The 22,541-nt window shown below is 42.5% G+C and overlaps 1 protein-coding gene across 1 annotated transcript in view; it reads right to left on the bottom strand.

The window, feature by feature from the left end:
* Positions 1 to 2,024: 2,024 nt before the first annotated feature.
* The window catches only part of cmip (c-Maf inducing protein), a 72,435-nt gene continuing 51,918 nt past the window's right edge, over positions 2,025 to 22,541 (bottom strand). Inside the window, exons 7-22 of the mRNA XM_086108573.1 lie at positions 21,317 to 21,379; positions 21,067 to 21,147; positions 20,837 to 20,940; positions 20,161 to 20,265; positions 17,525 to 17,968; positions 15,968 to 16,033; positions 12,961 to 12,987; positions 12,829 to 12,877; positions 12,651 to 12,758; positions 12,434 to 12,550; positions 10,847 to 10,987; positions 8,849 to 8,896; positions 8,604 to 8,750; positions 5,623 to 5,728; positions 5,433 to 5,503; positions 2,025 to 4,754 (exon numbers count right to left, since the gene is read on the bottom strand). Coding sequence (XP_085964699.1) covers positions 4,701 to 4,754; positions 5,433 to 5,503; positions 5,623 to 5,728; positions 8,604 to 8,750; positions 8,849 to 8,896; positions 10,847 to 10,987; positions 12,434 to 12,550; positions 12,651 to 12,758; positions 12,829 to 12,877; positions 12,961 to 12,987; positions 15,968 to 16,033; positions 17,525 to 17,968; positions 20,161 to 20,265; positions 20,837 to 20,940; positions 21,067 to 21,147; positions 21,317 to 21,379 — 1,731 coding nt within the window. The 3' untranslated portion in view covers positions 2,025 to 4,700. The remainder of the gene's footprint in view (positions 4,755 to 5,432; positions 5,504 to 5,622; positions 5,729 to 8,603; positions 8,751 to 8,848; positions 8,897 to 10,846; positions 10,988 to 12,433; positions 12,551 to 12,650; positions 12,759 to 12,828; positions 12,878 to 12,960; positions 12,988 to 15,967; positions 16,034 to 17,524; positions 17,969 to 20,160; positions 20,266 to 20,836; positions 20,941 to 21,066; positions 21,148 to 21,316; positions 21,380 to 22,541) is intronic.

Here is a 22,541-nt window from a genome sequence, read left to right as displayed (position 1 = left end):
TGAAAAATACCGGCTTCTTTCATTCATGTTATGGGTATTTTTATACAAAGGAAATTTGTTTTTTGTGCCTGTTGAAAATTAAAGTTTACTGACAGAGCCATAAGAAAATGTTGCTTTATTTATCTGATCATATTGGAATGTATTTGTTAGGTTTTCACTCAATTAACTTTGGTTCAATAAACTATATGTGATCATTTTTCAAATTTTCAATGAACATTCGATCAGTCCGGCCCTCGGCTTGGAGCAAAATTTTTTATCTGGCCCTCCGCCCATTTGACTTTGACACCCCTGCTGTAGAGCGACGGCGGCCCGGTGGACCAGTAGTTAGCGTGTCAACTTCACAGTGCAGAGGTACTGGGTTTGATTCCGGCTCCGGCCTCCCTGTGTGGAGTTTGCATGTTGTCCTCGGGCCTGCGTGGTTTTTTTCCGGGTACTGCGGTTTCCTCCCACATTCCAAAAGCATGCATGGCAGGCTGATTGAAATCTCCAAATTGTCCCTAGGTGTGAGTGTGAGCGTGGATGGTTTTTCATCTGTGTGTGCCCTGCGATGGGCTGGCAACCGGTTCAGGGTGTCCCGAAGGCAGCTGGGATAGGCTCCAGCAGCCCCTGCTACCCCAGTGAGGATAAAGCGGTTCAGAAAATGGATGGATGGATGAATTAACACAAGATGGGAACTCTTTCTTTGCATGAAATGGAATTATGCACACTGAAAAGTGTACATCAAGAAGTTGCATTCACATTTGATACGTATGTGCAATAAAATGTTTTGTGCATGCATGCGGTCTCTCTGTGAAAATCCCATCGCTATGAGAAAATTGAGTTTCTTTTTGATTGAAAACGAATACTTCCAACTACAAGATACTCACGGACAATTTATTTTTGTTTCAAATTATTTTACATCATGTTGAAGATCTTTCGTTTTATTACAGCCACGGAGCAGTAGCAGCAAGAATAATAAGAATGATAATAATAGCAATAATAGTAAGTCCAACAACCCAGTAGGAGCAGATCAATGCTGACAGAGACAAAAAAAAAGTATCGGCACTCTTTCCAGATGCCCCCCCCCCCCCCCCCCCCGCTCCAACAAATACAAGGAAGGAATTATGCTAAATCAAATTCTTGCGTTTTCAGTCAGAGTTGCCTCATCTGATGGGCTCCTTACATTGTATGACCCAGACAAAACCACAGAAAATTTCTAAATAGTACAAACTCGCTGTGAGTTGGGAGTTAAGGAAAACAAACAAAAAACCCCCCCAAACATCTCATCTCTTAGGTACAAACATGAAGGTGAACGTTTAACAAAACGCGGGCCGCCCCTCATTTACAACCATGATAAAAAAAAGAAAAAAAAATAGTCGCCCCTATTCAGCCACGAAGAATATGCTGTTTGATGTCTTTCAGACGAAGAGGAGGTTGTTCAATGCAAGTCTGCAGTCCGCAATACAAATAGCTTGGTTTGATTCGAATAACCAACACCTGCAAAGTTCAGTGACTGTCATCAAAATAAAAATGAAATAAAATATACACTAAATAAAACTGACACAGGAGGAGGGACCACCGTGATTTTGGCCGTATTTTATTCCTTCATCACACAACCAGTAAATGGATCCACAGCAGTATGTTTTCAAACGGGAGAGTGGTTATCTAATTCTTTGCAATAAAAAAAAGCAATCTTGAGATTAAAAAAAAATATATTCAATTTTGGCCAGTTATTTTATTTATTTATTTTGGAACCCTTTCAGGGACAGCGGTTACTACAGTTAACAGCTCATCATGTTATCAGATGACAGGGTGCTTGAAAGAGTTAAAATGTGTGTGTGTGTGCTTTTTTTTGGTTGAAATATTCATTTTATTGAAGTGGGCATTATGTTTTGTCAATTCTGAGCTTTGGACATTTACACACCCATAATTGTACTGTTTTAGGTTTTGTCAATAATAATAACGACAACAATAATTACAGTGCGTGACAAGATCCGTCACGGCTTATGAGAGGCCGGTGGAAAAAACAAAAGTGATTGTTCTAGTTCAGCACTTGACCTCAGATAGTGATCAAACCCTTTATCACAATTTCAAACCTTATAGAAAACAACCGAGAGTGAAAATATCAGATGATGTCGAGACATGTACATGCAAAACAACCCTGAAAACTAGACCAACCAAACATTAGAACTACGTCATCAAATCAGTCAAGCCGGAAACGTAGGATTAAAAATACGATGCCATGAAAACAATGATTTCGATTACAGTGCACTTGGTGTGAAACAACAAAACAACCACACAGATTTGCTCAATGAAGGCAACGCCAGCCCACCGATAAAGGAAGGCCAAGATTAAGAGAGAAAAGAAAACGAGAAGGGTTTAAAAATGATTCCAATACAAGAGAGAAAAGAGAGTCTATATACAATTGTATGTACATTACACAGGATACGAAAGTGAGCAAGGATGCGTATGGCCCAAAATCTACTCACCAAATAGAAAACTGCATTTCAGCAAATAAATAGGAAAGTAACTCGCAGTGGACGGCATCCTATTCTCGGCGGTTACCTTTCATTTTTCTCACCCGCCTGGAGCATTCTCCGGGTTGGCACGTGGAGAGAAAATATATGCATTTGGAGCAAAAACGGACTGAAATAAAATGAACCCATCATGTTTTGTCTCAATGTGGAGCCAAATACACGAGACAAAAGTGGCTGACTTGCAGTGAGGCAGGGCGATTACCATATACTGGAGAATGCAGTGTTGCCACAGTACACAGGCAATGCTTTGAGGGAATGTCGAGGGACAATTGTGGCCTAAAGTTGTCTTTTCCCACCACCCCCATCGACCTTTATAGCCCACCTCCACAATATATACATCAATTGTGTCCCGACATCTTGTTTACACATCACCTTTAAGATTACCACCACTTGAAATACAGCAGAAAAGAAGAGTCTGCAGTGTGACCTTGGCAGGGGAGGTCAGACCGCACCTTTGCACAGGGAGCGCACCACAAGATCTGCGTCAACGGCCTGGCGGAAGAAGCTCATGTTGGCTGGATGCAAAAAGATATTTGGCAAGTGTTCTTTCTCCATGTCCAACAGTCAACAATCAGGCCCAAAAGACAGAGCCGATGAAAACACACAAACTCTGAGCTGGTGATGGGTCTCGTGTGCAGGTATCCATGAACAGATCATTGTGACCCCCCCCCAGTTGGAATAATCTAGAGAGAGGTCCACGAACGGGTTCGGTCTAGGTTGGCTTCATGTATTATGCGTCAAAAACAAGCACTCAAAACAGCGAAAAAGAATTGAGTCCGTGTACGTCTATACTGCTGGGATCAAATCCCAGAGAGTAAAAGAGAATTATAAATAAGAGGCAATCCCAGACCGCCAGGCTACTGCTACACAAAAGTCCTATTAAATAGTAACGGGAGCCGATCAGTATATGTACACTGAAGAATTAAAATGGGACCTATTTTGCTCTCACTGTTCAAGTCTCCTACAGAGACCCCAAACTGGTTCTCAAACATCATTCCAGACGACATTCATCTTCATATAAACACACAGTAGTATATGAAATTGCAGACGCCTGGAAAAAATTGTCGATTTAAACTGAAACCCCCCCTTTTGTCTTGCCTTTGAATATGTTGGTAAATGAGGAGCGGGCACAGTCTTACCACTCACAAAGGTAGTGCCGTTCCCAACCACAGTCTTGGAAAAGAGGGACCCGCAAATCAATCTGGACAACACATTGGGGGTCTGATTACGAGAAAAATACATCCGTTTGATTCGCAACGTTGCGGATTGGGGCAGAGAAGAGCTGGAATGTAAGCACTTCATCACATGAGATCCATGAGCAATTCAAAACAAAACGAGTGGAAGGTTCTGAGTGGGCATCACTCTTTCCCATAAAACATTCCCAGCTGGATTATCTGGGAAACAGATGACATATCTGACAACATATTACAAGGATGGCGGCCCGGTAGTCCAGTGGTTAGCACGTCGGCTTCACAGTGCAGAGGTACCGGGTTCAATTCCAGCTCCGGCCTCCCTGTGTGGAGTTTGCATGTTCTCCCCGGGCCTGCGTGGGTTTTCTCCGGGTGCTCCGGTTTCTTCCCACATTCCAAAAACATGCATGGCAGGCTGATTGGATGCTCTAAATTGTCCCTAGGTGTGAGTGTGGGCGTGGATGGTTGTTCGTCTCTGTGTGCCCTGCGATTGGCTGGCAACTGATTCAGGGTGTCCCCCGCCTACTGCCCGGAGACGGCTGGGATAGGCTCCAGCACCCCCCGCGACCCTAGTGAGGATCAAGCGGTTCGGAAAATGGATGGATGGATGGATATTACAAGGATATTGGGAGCAAAAAAAGCCGTTTTTTTACAGTGTAGCAGGTCCTTGAACATCCGCGGACCCCCCCAATCCACCCAAAATAAAAAGCGTCCACTATACAGTGACAGCAGTAGCGACGGGAGTAACAAGGTCCATAAAGCTTTCTTTGTGGGGGAGAAAATTGCAACTGTCCTTCCTGGTCATGGCACTGCTGTATCCTCCTCACACATACGCTGAAGTAAGATGATCCTGACGATTGTTGTCTGACATCTTGGATGATGAAAATATCGGACGATGCAACGAAAAAAACTTGTTTGTGAACTGTCTTCAGAGTGGCTCGGCTTTCTTCTGGGAGTCTGTCTCCCCATATACAGGTGGTGCGAGGACAGTCGATCACCAGGCCTCTGTGTACCGAACATCCACATCTTTCAGGTTAGGCAGTTTGGCCTGCATGGAAAACGGCACAAAAGACATTACAACCCGTCAAGCGGACCTTCGAACTTTCAATGAATTACATTCAAGAATTTAGGCGAGACTAAAAGAGTCACGCATCATAGAGTGAAACGTTCACTTGCAGCCTCCACAAAACTTGTGTAATACACTTTTATTAAAAATTGTGGAATTACATGCTTGCTTCTGGCTGACCCTCGCAAATCTTTGCTGTGCTTTGTGGCATTGACATTTTTCTTAGTGTCTTCAGAGTTGTGTGCCTATTGGCAAGCAGTATATTGCACACGTTACATCTCGTTGGACCTAACATGGACGTTTCCGTGTTTTGAAAATGTCACCATAAAAGTGAACTGTATCAATGTAGAGGTGTATTTTTCAAGCATAAATGAATTAATTACGTCCAATCAAGCCATCCATCCCTTCATTTTCTAATCCGTCTATCCTCGCGAGGGCTGCGGGCATGCTAGCGCCTGTCCCGGTTGTCTTCGGGCAGTAGGCGCTGTACACCCTGAACTGGTTGCCGGCCAATCGCAGCCAATCAAGCCACGCATGTAAAATTAATGACGTTTTCTCTAATGCCAAATGAGCAAATGTGAATACAAGTCAAGCATTTAAAGCAGAATGAGACATAAAGTCAAACAATTTGTCATTATCAGTGTCGTGTCTTGTATTTACCTTGAGGTCCTCATATGTGTCGGCTGTAAGCTTGGTGCTGTTCATGTTCAGACTACACAAACTCTTCATGGCTGGAACAAGCATACGGATACAATTTGTGGAATGCTTATTCATGTATTTACACATAATCGGATTCTTGGGACAACAGATTGGGATGACGTGCGAGCGCTATGTGTATGTGTTCTCTTACAGCTCAGAGCCAGTAATCCAGCATCAGTGACGGGAGTCTCACACAGATTCAACACCTGAAGGCAGGCCAGGTGCTCCGATAACAGTCGCAGTCCTGCATCCCCAAACTGTGGAAAGACATTAAATATATATCTATAAATAAATAAATAGACAGAGAGGGAGAGAGAGAGAGAGAGAGAGGTGTCAAATTATTGTGTTAATTGCAATTAATTAATTATAGAACATTTAGAGCGTTTTTTTTAACGCGTTAATCTTAATTTTAATCTCTGCCTTTATTGTTTCTGTAGGTGGTTTGCCTTTTAATATCCTTTGTCATGTGTTAGCTTCCTGTGTTCGAGTTGTTGAGGGTGGGGAAACAACTGTCAGTCACAGCCTGAAATGGACATTGATTGGCTGCCATTATGTTGGGGCTTGTTTAGCCGAAGCTGATAGGCTCCCATTGGAGTTGGGCGGGCTTAGTAAGCAGCGGTGAGGAGAAAATGGAGGAGCATGTGAGAGTTCTTGGTACAATGAATGGAAAATTTACATCCAAAAACGCCCTGACGACACATTTGATAAAGGTAAAGTGTTGTGCCTAATTTGTAAGGAGTTTGCGTAACACCAAAGCAGCTCAAATTTAGCATCCCACATCAGTGCAAAGCACCCAGTCACGAGTGCAGCCACAGGTAACGTTAGCACCAAAAGCGTTAGCAATATAACGAGTGAGCCATACATAGCAAAGCTCTTCAGCAAACTAAACTCGAGAACACCCCACGTACAGTATGAGGCATAGTTGATGTGTCCTCTGTAGACTACTAGAAGTGATTGATGTTTATTTCAGCACTTTTAGTTTGTCATGATGAACAGTGTTATTTCTGAAGTGCTAACTTATAGCACTGTGATTTAAGGGTCTGTTTTATTTATTGTTTATTATCTGAAGCAAGTTCAGTGTTGAGTACTTGTATTGCTCAGAAAATTGTTCTTACTGTTTTTGATATGTTAACCTAAGCATTTTCTAAGGACCCGATGTTCTATTTTATTTTTATTTTGTCATTCTTTATTTTGTCAAAACAGTGATACAGTATTCCCCCTTGTGGTCGAAACTAAAGGTTGCAGGTAGAACTTTGACTAGTCTCAAATACAGCAGAAAGTAATTGGCTACGACTACATCTGTCCAAATCTGCTGAAAAACAAAAAAATACTTTATAATGCCACTTCTTCTTTTATCTTTAGATCTGCCTCAATAATGTAACGAATTCAAAATGAAAATAGGGTTTTTCGCAGTAATTTTTAGATGGGATTAAAATATAGATTAATTAATTACAGACCCTAATTAATTAATCACACAAAGTTTTAATCGCTTGACAGCACTATATATATATATATATGAATGTACATGTTTTTCTGAATCTCAGCATTAATTCTCAGCAATATTTAATACTGAAATAACTGAATTACGCTGACTCATGGTTGTTATGAAATAAACTGCCTATAATAATTAGGATGTATATTTGTGGAATGCATCTGCCCCCCCCCCCCAACAAAAAAGTTTTAATAGCGCCACCGAGGGCAGAGTCAGAGAATATGATTAAGTGGGAGCAATGGGTAAGACCAGAGGATAATTTGAGGTGGCACATAATGCTTCGCACACGTGAAATAAGCAACTGTAAAAGAAGAGAGTACCGTATTTTCCGCACAATAAGGCGCACCTAAAAGCATTAAATTTTCTCACAAGTGCCTTATATATGGATCAATATTCTGATTTCTTGGACGTAGTATTTTAAAGGTTCTGTAAAGCGCTTTGTTACAGCTGCAGTGGTTGTAAAAGCTCGATATAAATAAAGCTATATTGTATTGTATTCCATTTAGCGTCGCTCCATCAAGTGGATGTATAATGCAACCACAGCCACTATTGTAGCTTTTATTCTATGTGTCTCATAACACGGTGCGCCTGATATATCAAACCAGTTCTAAAATAGGCCGTTCATTGAAGGTGTGCCATATACTCCGAAGCGCCTCATAGTGCGGAAAACACGGTAATTAAGGCACCAATACACTATCACTCAAGAAAGAAAATAAAAATATATGCATTGTCTACACTTCAGGCTGTAGTGGAATTATCAAACATACATTCAATGCACTCACTACAAAGAAAAACCTACAAGATTCCCAAACGTCTGTGGTACTACAGTACGTATTGGCCTGATTTTTCAAGATTTGTTTGACATGCTGACAACATGTGCAAAGACTGAAAGCAATTTAGAAGTGAATTGTTGTTTTTGCACCTTCTCAGTTGTCCAGATTTTCTGGTTGGGGCGAAAAGTTAGTTCAATGATGCATGTCAGCTGGGGGTGACGTGCTGAGCTCCGTCATTTCATTCGTGGCCATTCATCACAATTGCAAATTAGTAAAAAAAAAAAATAAAATTTTTTTTTTTAAAAACGTAGCCCATTTTGTAGTTAGCCATCAAAGTATGCTTATGACCATTATTCCGTCAAATTTTACATGAGTCTGCGCAATAACACAAAATCCCTGAGGATTCCTTGGACCACGGTAAGCAACATGAGACATGCAAGCGGCGGCCAAACCAGTATCACACCTCTTCCAAAACAAATAACAGAGAAGATAACAACTTGCTTGTTGTGGGTCACTCTCTCTCCCCTCTTGCTCGACCACAAAGCCAAGAGCACCCACTTACCCCACCCCGAAAATTTCTCTTCAGTTGAGAATTGTTATTTTGGTCCGAAAAAGTCGTAAATCTGATCTGTGGAAAAGTCTCATTCCTGACTACTTCATTTAAAAAATTTAGTTTGTGAGGAAAAGAAAGAGGAGCTGTGAATCGGCATGATAGCTAAACACAGGTGCTTTAATTACCACCTGTGTTTAGCTATCATGTTTAGTTGTACTCCCACAATTATGCGTACTGTTCAAAATGTGTCTTTTGTTACTTTATGAAGTTCTGAGATTCTATCACTCTGTGTGTGTGTGTGTGTGTGTGTGTACCTGAGTGGACCATAGGTTAAGTTGTTTGAGCGAAGGTAGCTTGATGAGCTGCTCGGCACAGGCACTGGTGACATTGGTGAAGGCCAGGCTGAGATTCTCCAAGTTCCCAAAAGAACCTGAACTCAACAGTCGAGCCAAGTCTGCATCCTAAATCGTAACAAAGTGTACATTAATTGAGCTTTATGCACATATGAGGACAGTGGGGCGAAGAAGAAAGACAGTGGAGCTCATCATTCTTATCTCACTGTGGACTTAGAAGGAAGAGTCAAGCGGGTGGGGCCTCCTTTTCTTTGCTGTGAGGACAAGGAAAAAAAAAAAGATGGCGTCAGTGCTCATGACCTTGCAGGAACCTTTCCAGACAGCAGATGGTGTGCGCGAGTAGCTTTGACTTAACTTTCCAAGCAATGTTTTAAGTCATGAAGTTGACACTTTTGAGTGATTGGGTGTATTATACAGAAAAGTGGTGGTGCTAAGACGTCTCTTTGGCAATCAGTCACAAACATGGAAAGTATACCCGGTGATGAAATATTTGTTATTGGCATAACTGCTTCAAAACAGGGTTAGCAATGGCATTCAGGCAGAATGCCCGAGGAACCCTGAAAATCCGTTTGCAAAAATCAACCTAGAACTGTGAGGCAGACCCACTCACCACTTTTGTACCATGCTGCAGAGAGAGAAAGAGAGAGAGAGAGAGAGAGCTAGGTAGCTAGATACTTCATCTTAGGAGGGAATTCATTTTGATGCCTAAACTTTTTCAAACCTTTTCACAGGTTAAATAAATACGTAAAATAAAAACTAATCCCTAGTATTTATTTCAGAGTTTTAAAAAAAATGTATTTTCGCAGTGCCTTCTTTTCCTAACTTCACTATTTGCAATGTCGACTGCATTTAAAAAAAATGTTGTGTGACTGAGATAAGTGAAATACTGCTTTTTGTATTTAGAGATTGTCACAAATTATTTATAGTGCAACTTTTCATTGTGCCAAGTTTTGGGTTCCATTTTAAAACGCGCTAAACATTTACAGCTGAAACTGTTAATGCGAGTTGCACCTTCGATTTAATATGCACCGTCATTTACAAACATGTCTGGAATGCTGGTACAAGCTGCAAAGTTTACTAAAAGTTGAATGCACGCTCACCTTAATTGTTTTTATTTTTAGTTTGCGCATGAAAAACTAATCGGCGATTAGTCGACTATCAAAATAATGCTTTGCGACGGTCCTCGTATTGATCAGAATAATGCTTCCTGTTGCGCCATCGTGGCGGTATTGGTGAGGGTTACCTGCAATTAAACACTCTCACACCAAGGTCAGTCCATACTACATACAGTAAGTATTCCCACCTATGGACTTCTATCAAACGGAAATTCCCTCACCCGGAATAAAAACCTATGCATTAAAATTTTGACGATGATATTACATTAACCATCGATTCATAACAGCGGAAGTTCTGGTACCCGGAAACTGGAAGCCATACGGAAGCCCGCAGTAGCGCAAACTCAAGCAAGTCCTGCTGTATGCTACGGAATAACTGTTTCTGCGCCGCTATTTACTCTCATTGGATCCAAAATGGCGACATGTAAGTGACTCTATTGGCATGAGTTTTACTGGAATCGCAAACAAATTTCTATTTCATGCATTTACATTTACGCCCTGTAGATGGTGGCGTCCAAATTATCCAAATGGTAATGACCGTGGAAGACAGAGTGGAAAGCATCCGATTAGTTGCTCAGAGTAAATTGCTTGTGGCTAGACGGACAGTCAAGCAAACGAACGTTTCCTGGAATGCTTTACCTGTTATCGCGCTAAAAACCTTTCACTAACTGGGCCACTAATTAGAGAGAAGGCGAGTTCTAGTCTCATTTTGTCGCAAATAGTCCTCATTTTGTGACGCGTCTTGTTATATTGTATTTTGTTCATATACCTGTCCTGTATGCTGCAGGTTTTGAGCTCTAAAGAAGTTTTTGGACCATATATTTTTGCATTTTATTGTGTGTGTTGTTACATACTTGCATGTTCATAAAGGACATGTACCATAGTCATTTCCCACAAAAGGAAATTCGGTTTTAAGGAAAGATTGGACAATGCAAATATGATTCCTTACGAGAGAATACTTACCTGTAGACCTGTATGTATACTTTAAGTTCAGCGTTGCGCCAAAAGCCTCAGCACAGTGTTAATCATGCGCACATGCAGATATGTGCGCATTTGAGTCTTTACGTGCATAAGCAATAAGTAACTCACCAGTTCTTTAAGTTCCCGCTGTCGGTCGCAGAGCTGTTCGTACATGCGGATGCCCACCTGGGTGCTCTCCAGAGTGGAAATGATCTGCAGCTGGGTGTCCTTGTTCTCGATGATGTTGTACTCCAACATCAGACATAAAATCTGGCCACAAACGATCAAACGTTTAGACGAGAAAAATCTCACGAGTGCACCATTGTTACTGCAAGTGAAAGAAAATTGTGGAAGCGCAGGAGTTGGATCCATTTGTACATTTACAAAATGAAGTTTGAGGTGATGGAATTTGAAGTATTAGTGGAGGAGGTAAACAACTGGTGCTCGGCTGTACAGCTATGTGTTCATCCTGCGTAATACCAGCAATTAAAACTCTGGAAGATCAGCTCGAAGAGATTTGCAGACTTTGACCATAAGAGAGCGAAAATGCTCCAATTCAGTTCATTTGCCAGAATGTGTGCACTATGCATCAATATGGACAGTGAGTCTGTGTTTGATTGATTTAATTATTTAGGTATTTATTTTTGTTGCCATCACTGCTTATCTTTTCCCCTCTGTCGCTTCGGGTTCAGCAAGCACTTGGTTGTCCAACACAGCTCTACTTGAAACGTTTCCCAGCCTATGTCTCAATCACTTTTGTTATTATTATGCAACAGCCTACTCTGGGAGAGGCCATCATCATTGTCACAGTGTGCTGAAATGACCCAGATGCACGGAAATGTAGATTGCGCCAAAAGTACTGCGTGACAATTTAGCACATTTGACGGACGCAATTTTGGTTGCTCCCAGTAAATAGATCAGCTTGCACGTTTGCTTGTGCCCGTTTTTGCACACTCAAAACCTCACTAAGTCAGGCCTTGATGGTCCAAACCAAACTGCTCCCGATATCCATCACAACCACTATTGGCATGTTATCATTACGGTGTGTGTGTGTGTGTGTGTGTGGGGGGGGGGGGGGGGGGGGAGTGTGGTGCTGTGGTATGCTTTGATGGCTCAACCTGCATTACGTTATGTTTTTGGCTGGTGAGCTACTTTTTTCCAGCTCCAAACCAAAATTGGTTCTGAACAAGTTTACGTCTTCAACATGAATACCAAAATCGAAATGACATACAGAAAAGTGGACACAGCTATAACGCGGCAGTGACACCATGACATGACGTCAAATCACACACGAGGCATTCATTCAAATTCCTCTCATGACATCCCTGTATTGATTACAACCACAAGGGGGAACGTTTCTAGGATTTTCTATACGTATTGACAGTATCATTCAAATAAAAACAACATTTTTGGTTTATAACCAAATCTTTTCAATTCTGATGAACTATGAGCAAAACAAATGACTCCAGTAACTGAAGCTACTATTACATCCATCCATTTTTTGATCCGCTCTATCTTTACAAGGGTCGCGGGGGGGCCTCACTAAGTCAGGCTTTGATGGTCCAAACCGAACTGCTCCCACTTCTATCCTCATCACCAAAACACAATGGGCTCTTGGTTGACCCTCGAGAAATAAATCTAAATGTTGATCAAAACATAACCAAGTGGCTTGTGAATAAATACTTGCCTTAGAATTGAATATAAACAATGACGTACCTCAACCATCGTCTGGTTCCCACGCAAGGCTAATAGCATGCAGGGGCCGAGCTTGTTCTCAGCCAAAGAGAAGAGGAACTTCTTCGTCTTATAACAGGAACCCATCAGGATATGAACCTGGTTTCGAAGAAGCGAGAGGGATGGGACAGTTAATACCAATCATGACCATCACAACCAATTAAGGTTTACAGGTATTAGTCAGAGTTTGTAGACCCACCATACTGGCGAAAAGTTCACCATCATCGTCACAGGCCACCCCTCCCGGACTATAGAGCTGAAACCAGCCATCTTTTCCTGAACGAACGCTGAGAAGACAGGAATGGACCTGGAAGGTGCAAAGGAGTAGTTCAGGGGTGTCCTCTGGAGTATTGAAGGGCTTTTGAACAAAGTCTCACCTCTTGCCTTGGATCCTCTGCAAACCTCTGAATAACATATTTCAGTTCCCTATTCACACGCAGGTAAAGAATAAAGTTGGGAAACTAAAAATCAATATTTTGATATCCAGTCGTGTTTTATGTGATACTTACTTGGTGAATTTGGCATGTGCAAGGGCCCTGCAGAAGAGGACAAATGACATGTCAGTGTCTCAATGAAAACATTGTTGAATATTTAGAATGGTTCTGTGCATAGTCATACATCATTTGAGCTCACTATTTGGTTAGAACTGAGTGTTTTATGACAGCACGTGGACGCTAATGACATAGCTCCTTTTTGTGATTTTATCTCGGGAGAAACGATCAACAGGATGTCAGAGGGAGTCTTCTTCTGGTTATTACAATGACAGCTTTTTTCCACACTATAAGGCGATCCTAAAAGCATTAAATGTTCCCAAAAGACGTATTGTTAAACTGTTTTCATATACTATATAGGGCGCACTGCATTATAAGGCTCATAGAAAAGATAACAATAGTGGCTGCGCTTGTGCTATGCATCCACTAGATGGCACTGCGCTAAAGGGAATACAATACAATACAATACATTACAGCCTCATTTATATTGAGCCTTCACAACCGCTGCAGCTGTAACAATGAGAACTGGTCACAAACACGGACATGAAACATAAATGCAAATGGCATATAAACACAATTAATGAAAGACAAATGTTATGAAGACCATTGATTCAACAAAAAGGCACACAAACCTCGTGGGCTCACACCCACAAGGGACTAAATATCCTTCGAAGTCTTGCTTGTCTCCTTCTTCCTTCGTTTAGTTAACTACGCTTTGGGTATTATCTTTGTTTCATTATGGCTGCGCAGAGCTCACAGAGTTGTTGTCTGTTTGAGTATGTGTTGGCGGTTCACTGGTTGAAAGCATTTGTTTGAGAGGCTCTAGTTTTCATGATTTTGGAGCCTGATTTCAAATACTCACGTTTTTTTATTCATTCAAATTTGGCAGATTAGTTAGCGACCCTCTCTACTGTGTATCAAATTGATAAGACATTTTATTTTCCCTTTAGAGGGCCTTTAAAATGTTACAACTGTTGAGTTCATGATGAGACTGGAACTAATCAAATCATTTTACATTTCCCATTTGCTATGGGAAATATTGTTTTGAGATGAGAACAATTTGGAATTCGCAACAGACATTGTGCTTGATTTGCACTTCCCCATCACAAAATGTTTGTCGCAATGAGCTTGATGTGTGCTTGTTGGTGTGTGCGTTGATGTGACTTCATTGTATCCTGAGCTACAGGTAACCTGGGGAGTGTTTTTGCCTTTCCTAATGATATCTTTAAGTCAAGCACGAGGCAACAATGGTGCAGGTGAGTTAAAGGTGAGTCCCAGTGTTACAGACAACATGTCGTCTTATCTCCACTGCTTAATGAACCCGTCAGTCTGACACCTCCTGAGCTACTTCCAGAACTGGCTTGGGGCAGCTTCAACACATTATAACAGGCTCTCTGGGGGAACAAGGCTTGAAATCTCCAGTTCACAACCCTGTTGTCGAGGGTCTTCAACGCACGTCAGCATTTCGTTCCCCAAAGAAAAACAACGGTCTCAACTTCCCAAGGTACACCGAGAAAGTATATTAGCAGCAAGCCTGTGTTGATGGTTTTACAATTATTTTTGGCCTCAGGTTATTAGACTGAACCAAAGGGGATTATTTTATGACGTTAAATTGTCAAACATTAAAACATTCATTTGATGAATTATCGTGTCTCCAAACATGTTTTGACAACAGGGATGTTTTGCAAGGATATGCACTTATTTTCATAATAATTTCTGTGGAAGTTGTTAAAAAAATCTTGCTGGGGAAAAATGGTTTTACAGCTCGTCTGACAGCAGGAGAAAAATAAAGTACAGTGGTGCCTCCAGATACACGTTCAATTTGTTCAGTGGCCATTCTTGTAAATCAAAATATTCATACCTCACTTTATAGTTTTTCATTGAAATAACTGGCAAAGCCTATTATTCCGATCCAGCCTTCCCACAAAAAAAAATTGTTTCACGCCATAAAAACCAGAGTAATAACATAAATAGCATGTACAGAATTAAACAGTTTGTGTCATGATTGAATACTTCAATTTAATGAAGTGCGTCGCTCCTTCCGGTGTTGCTGCCTTAGCCACCAGGTGACAGTGTAATGCATCAATGGTGTTTTCTATTATATGTTAGCTTATGATAGGAAGGGCATTCTTTAGGCAAAGTTTGGTTGTTTCATCTAATTCTTTGTTTTATGTTTATTTTGAAAATAACCTTCAAGTGGGAGTGACATAAAGTCTTGAAGCCTGACTTGAAGCCTGTTTTTTGAGGAATTGTTTTCCATCTGCGAGACGGCTGCTCAGTGTCAAGTGAGTTGAGTTCAAAGCCACCAGACAACACTCGTACCTCAGGTTTATGGTCGCAGGTCTGAGCAAAAAAAATGGAAAATAACAGCTAATATCTCGAAAATTGGGTTGCTCGTATTTCAGGGCACCACTGAAAATCCCAGAAGGGAAAAAACAACAGATCTCTGTAAATTTCTGGGATTGTAACCTCATTGGGCATTTGACTTTTTTTTTCAACTATGGTAAATCAGAAATCAATGAGTCAATTGTTATTTATTTTTAAACATGAAGAATAAATTTCAGACGGGAGGCAATAAGCAGGAGATAAAGTCTTTGTGTTCCCCTTGTGCTTGCTTGGGTCTTCTCGAATTTCTGCTACATTTCAAAAACAGGAATGCCACGTTAATTAAAGCCCGTAAATCACCCTTAGTGAATGCAAGGGCAAATGGTTGCCTGCCCAGATAAGGCCTGTGATTGACTTCCGTCTACTCTGGTGTACTCTGCAAATCAGCTGAAACAGGCTCCACCTCACCATCTTACCATGAACAGTGATTGCCACCAACTAGTACATTCCATTGTCTCCTCAGTTTCTATTCATGCAATTTACAACCGATTCCACAACATGGCCAGAATTCTCAATAATCGGTTCATAAAGTTGAAATTGCGACACATCAATAACCATAAAAATGAACTTGAGTGCTAAATTGCTAAATTGGCAACAACAACATGCTGACGTGTCACTTTTAATGTGTGCGACGACTCACTCTTTTGGAAAAGGGATGGGCTGCAACAGGCTGGCCAACGCAGGTCTCCAGTCGTCATAATCAGACCTGACACACGCACACGCACACGCACACGCACACGCACACGCACACACACACGCACACACACACACACACACACACACACACACACAGTCATTAGAGGAACAAAGATAAATGAGTTCTGTGGGTTGGACGCTAAGACTAAGACTCTAGGACAAAAGGTGTGGCTAAACATGAGCTGCTGAGATGACGCAAGCTCACAGTGCTGACTTCACAGAAGGTGTTTCACATTACTGGGAGTGAAGAAAAAGATTCTTTTTAGCTAACAAGTGATGAAGCCTCGTTTTAAGGCCGATCTCTTCAATGTGGTAACAAGACCTTCAAAGAAAGTCACACAGAAGTGCAGCTCTGCTTTGGCATTGTGCGATCAACCAATATGTCACGTTCACTGAGTACAAGCAACTCTATATTGTGGGTAGGGAATATACTGTACCTACATTGATAAGCAGAGGCCGGGCCGTCATTCATCATTCGCTACCGCCAAAAGTCTATCATCGTCAGCCCGTCGCTCGTTATTGCAAGTGCACTTCCGTCATAGCTAAATTGCAGTTCGTCTCCGCTATCTCCGCTTTGGGACTGTCTGAGCATTATCTTTGCACGTGAAGAAACTTTGAAACACTTTTGAAGCCCTTGAACTAGCTTACATATCAAGGGATAATTTGTGCGCCTCACACTTTCCAGTTCTCGGATCCTATTTATTAGATGTGTTTATTCGTCTTATTGCTAAATTTTATGATTAGCTGTGAAATGACAGCAAAGAGGTGAAAAACAAAACATGAGACAAAACAACAAGATTTAAATGTACTACCGTATTGGCCCAATATAAGACGGCCCTGATTATAAGACGACCCCCTCTTTTTCAAGACTCAAGTTTGAAAAAATACTTTTTGAACACCAAATTAATTTTTATACAGAAAATAATTAAAGTACATATGAAACAAATTATTATAACAATATATTTGAGAGAAAAAGCATGTTATTTTGCCCCATTCAAATCTTAATATCTGAACATTTAAATATGTAAACTATTATTTTCTTCTCTTTTCTTTCTTACCGCTATTTTTTATTTTTCTTCTTCGTGCTACCGCTATTTTTATTTTTTTCTGGCGCCATCTAGCGTCGTGAACAGGTATAATGTCTAGACTCCGAATATAAGACGACCCCAAATTTTTCAGTCTTATTTCAATGCAAAAAACATCGTCTTATATTCGGGGCCAATACGGTACTTTCTCTCGGAACTGTGTTGTGTATGAAACAGCTAGAAATTTAAAGGTTGAGACATCTATCCCAAAAAGTTAAAATACCAACTTAATACATGAAAAACCACCCGAGATATTTTGCAGCTATGAATCTGACATGGCGTTTTATAAGGTCGTAGACAACTTCCTCTGACAGCTTTTAATATCATTGGACTATGTGCTAAATGATTACCTGATGAGTGAGAGCATGCATGTTTTTTGCAACTGTCACTTTCACCAAGATCAGTGCAAGACTCACAGCATCTTTAGGATGAGAGCAAAGCACCCAAGCACACGGTCGGCCTGAGCGGGCAGCTGGATGGACAGAGTGTTGACGGCTGGGCTGACCAGGAGACAGTCGATGAGGTTGGGTTCACTGTCGTGCTCGGACTTCCGCTTCGTGTTGGCGCAGTTGTTGTTGCGCTCCAACTCCACTAGGATCTCACTCGAGTTGACAACAGATGGAGGGGGAGAGAGGGGCAGGCTCGGTGTTGGAGAGCATATGGGGATCGATGGTGGCGGGTTTGGGGGGGCGGGAGGAGGTGGCTGAGGAGGAGCGGGGTTGGGGGAGAGGGGGAGCAGGGTGGCGGAAGGTGGCATTGGCGGCTCCGGGCGCAGCAGGCGGAGAGGCATCGGAGGCTTGCGGTCATTCTGCTGCTGACAGCCGTTTCTGATCTCCTTCAGGCTTGGAGAGTTGTCTCGGCTGGAGGGTAGGACGGCGATGGGAGGGGAAAAAAGGGAAAGGTGACAGGGATTAACCTCCAACAATGAACATAAGCACATGTACTGTATTAACAACAGATTTGATGCGATGACACCATTGAGCCAGGAGATTGGCTGCCATAAGTACTGGACCTTAGAGGGTTGGTGTTACGGAAAAGAAAAAAACAAAACAAAAAACAAAGATGGGTTCTCTGGGGTGAAAGATGTTGACAGGGGCAATGCTGATGACGCTGATTGTGCGGTTACAGCATATGAGCTGGATTTTCATCAGCACAGTGCCTCATGGAACATACTTGAGTGACACTACTTAGAGCCTGGTTACTAAGGACATACAGTACATGTGTAGGAACTGGCACAAATCTACAAAACGGGCAAAGTTCTATCTTCAAATAGTTGAATTTAGCATGCGTCATGTGACTTACCAAAGCTGAGATGAATTGCGCTGACTTATTTTGTGTCTTTAAATACAGTAGTGCATCGGAAAGGCAGATACAAACTAGATTATCCATCCATCCATCCATTTTCCGAACCGCTTGATCCTCACTAGGGTCGCGGGGGTTGCTGGAGCCTATCCCAGCCGTCTTCGGGCAGTAGGCGGGGGACACCCTGAATCAGTTGCCAGCCAATCGCAGGGCACACAGAGACAAACAACCATCCACGCCCACACTCACACCTAGGGACAATTTAGAGCATCCAATCAGCCTGCCATGCATGTTTTTGGAATGTGGGAGGAAACCGGAGCACCCGGAGAAAACCCACGCAGGCCCGGGGAGAACATGCAAACTCCACACAGGGAGGCCGGAGCTGGAATCGAACCCGGTACCTCTGCACTGTGAAGCCGACGTGCTAACCACGATTAGTGCAAGAAAAATGAGAAAGAACAAAAATGATTGGCACCTATTGAGCGGTTGTCTCACTGTCCATTAATACTGTTTTCTCCACTTCATAGACAGTCCTTTTCAAGAGGTCCTCCTTTTCAAACATTTTTCCCAAATCGTTCATTGCTAATCTGATGCCACGACCGAAGGCACAAATTATCACAGGTACGACAAAAATTTTGTAACCAGGTCGTCTTTTTCTCGTTTCGATCGCCAGCTGTTGGTATTTCATCAGGCTTTTCCACATTTGGTCTCAATGTTGCGTTGTTGAGCTCATGCCATCTCACAAATACAGATCTTTTCTTTATCCCCGAGAATCAAGTCAGGTCGTCTCGCCGTTGTCGTCTTGCGTAGATGAAATTCTAAATTACCCATCCATCCATTTAATAATCTGCTGATCCTCACAAGTGTAAGTATCGCAGACGTGCCAGACCCGATCCCAGCTGTCTTTGGGCAGTAGGCGGGGGACACCCTGAACTAGTTGCCAGCCAATCGCAGGGCACACAGAGACGAACAACCATCACGCTCACACCCACACCACAATTTAGACAGTTTTTGCATGTTTTTGGAATGTGGGAGGAAATCGGAGGACCAGGAGAAACCCCACGCAGGCATGGGGAGAACATGCAAACTCCACATAGGAAGGCCGGAGCTGAAATCGAACCCTGCCCTCTGCACTGTGAGGTCGACGCGCTAACCACTGGAGCAGCGGACCGCATAATAATAATAATAATAATAATAATACATTATGAAAGCCTGAGGTGATAGAGAAAAAAACAAAGGCAAATTTGGAATCCGTTCCAAAAATGTATCAAGAAAAGTTTACTTATAGCTCTGAATAAGAAGAAAAATGGTAAGTTTGTTGACCAGTGTTATTAAAAAATGAATATGTAAATATAATTCAAGTTTAAATTATTACCTGTAGGATAGACTGTAGAATTATTCACAGAGAGAAATGAGAGAGAAAGAGAGAAATTACTAAGTCGGTGTCAGTGAAGGTTGTTATTAAGTTGAGCGTATATTTTAATTTCGGTCTCGTGTATGTAGGACGAGAAAATATTTTTATTTCCGCATGTGGTGCTGTCTTGAAGTGTTATGAGAACGGTCCTCAAAAGTATGAGCTGTAGGCTATTGATCTTTTATGACACTGACCTTCAGGCTCATCATATCTGAGCAACTCAAAAGCCAAACCCATAAAAAAGAGTGACGGAAACTCTGCAACTCTAACCATGCAGAGGAGAGGAGATACAAACTCGTGAATGTGCGTGCGTGCGTGTGTGCACGTCTGACTAACCTGTTAATGAATTCCTCATAACACGAGTAAATGGCAGCAAGACAGACTGCAACCAGGTTTGGCAGGACACGTGGGTGAGGGCACTGCCCTGTTGGCCCGTGCATGCTGCAACACAGGTTAGGTTCAACACATGGTCATGATCTACTCAAATTTCAGATAAATGAGATGAATACGCTCAAATCTCTAAAACACTTTCCCCTCTGTGACAGTGACTGAATTCCAAATTGCTCAAATTTCAGGGCCCAAACGGCCGCCATCACGCAGTAAAAGCCATTTTTTAAGTAACATTTTACCATTCACTGTCACACAAATAAAAAGAGAAGTTAACCACTGTACAGTACAATAACCCTTTCAGGGACATCGGTTACTACGGTGGACAGCTAATCATGTTATCGGGTTATGGGGTGCATGAAAGGGTTAAAGAGGGAAAAAAACCGTGGAACAAAACCATTTCCTTTGGGGACATTTCACCAGACCAGCTCGGCAGTAAATTATTTTGAACCTCGTGCGCTAAGCTAGGTGCTTTCATTCATATATAGATTTCTATCGTGATTCTGTTATTTATACCGAATAGCGTGTAAGTCAATTTGACCCAGCTCTCGATAAAGTCAGTCAATATTTCATTTATTGAACCCACTGCAGTGTAAAATTGAGTACAAGTATTCATATTACTCACCTGTGAACAAATTTCTTGACAACTTCCATTCCTGCATTCAGTTCATTCAGTGCCAGGATGTACTCCTGAGTGAAGAGGCGCAGTCGAGGGCACTTTCCAAAATCCTGCAAAGCACACAGAACACAAAACCTGGGTAATCTGACTGAATAGAACCCATTCGGACCCGGACGGTAAGGGAACAGAAACTGATCTCCATCATTCCTGCAGCCTCTGCGGGGATCATGACTCACCATGTTGTGTTTGAGGATTCTCTGGACCACCGGCGTGAAAACTTCTATAACAACCATGGAACGCGGTCGCTCACGACAATGCTGCAAAAAGTCAGGGCAAGTCCATTTTCATTCATCGGGCGCCAAATGACAACGGAGGTTATCAAAACAGGGATTACTAATGACACATCCGAATGGACATTCATGTCTGTAATCAAACACTACTGTATGTCCAATGCCGTGACAGTTTCAGAACATTTCATCACCTCACCTTACAGAAGAACTCACAAAGATCTGGGGGTGGGTGGTTGTTTTCTAGAAGAGGTGCGATTGCCTGTAAATACCCAGATACAGGCATAGGTAAAAAGAATACAATATTCCAAAGAGGGCCAGAGGAATAGACACACAAAGTCAGAACCCCCAAATTAGTAATTATTGTGTACAGTAGACCAATGTCAGGCCTGGATTTGCCATGCGCGGAGGTACCGTATTTTCACGACCATGCAGCACACTGCATTAAGAGTGTCAGTTGCAGGTGATATTTCTGTGTTTAGCACACACAAAACACGCACTGCATTATTGGACGCAGGCATGGTAAAACGTGAATCCATTGCTTTAGTCGGTCTTCCAACTCATGCTGTCATGTCTCGGTTTGTGACCAACAGGTGGCACTGTGGGGCTTTGCCCTGCAGTTGCACACCTGTTGGTCGTTAGATAATCAATGGCTTTAAAAGGACTCCCAGCCCGACCACTCATTGTCGGGTCATTGTTGCTGTTTGCTTGCAACTGTCATGTTTGTTGCTGTCATGGTTCTGTTCCTGTTATTTTTTTTTGCTGCAGGCATGGTTTTGTTTTGCTACTTTGGATTAGTTATGGTTGTTAGCACTTTGTTTGTTTTGGATTCAGTTTTCTCTGTTTTATTAAATATAAATTTTCAAGTTCACCCTGCTCCTCCCTCCTGCCTGCTCTTTGGGGTCCACCACCACCTCGCTACGTGACAGAATGACCCGACCACCTGGACCCCGCAGGTACTAAGGACTGGTCCCTGTTCCACCATGTGCCTGGCGGAGCACGTCTGCGGCCGACACCCTTTTCCCCTTCAGGCAGCGCTGGTGATGCGGCTGTCCTGTTTTCGTCTCGTCAAGCCGCGTCTACGGTGGGCCGAGCCCCGTCCGCGTCCACGTTGAGCCGAGGCTCGCCACGTGTCTGTTCAAGCAGAGTCACATTCACGTCGACGACGAGCCGTGCCACGTCAGGCCGAGCCCCTGTTCACGTCCGGCTGTCCCATGTCCCCCGTTACGTCGAGCTCAGGCCACGCCCAGCCAAAGGATTGCCGTCGCTTTTGTTCCTGTTCCCTGTCGAGGTGAAGGTCACTGTCGCTTTTGTTCCTGTTCTCCAGCGAGGCGAAGGTCGCCGTCGCTTTTAGTTCCCGTTCCCCGGCGGGGCAAGCCTTCTGGACAACTTTGGGACGTCTGGGATCCGTCCCTTGAGGTTGG

The sequence above is a fragment of the Hippocampus guttulatus genome, chromosome 4 (assembly GCF_054856545.1).
Source record: "Hippocampus guttulatus isolate MCC_2025c chromosome 4, RoL_Hgut_1.0, whole genome shotgun sequence".
In the NCBI taxonomy this organism is placed as follows: domain Eukaryota; kingdom Metazoa; phylum Chordata; class Actinopteri; order Syngnathiformes; family Syngnathidae; genus Hippocampus; species Hippocampus guttulatus.
The sequence above is the reverse complement of the archived record's forward strand: the minus strand, read 5'-3'. Positions and strand labels throughout refer to the sequence as shown.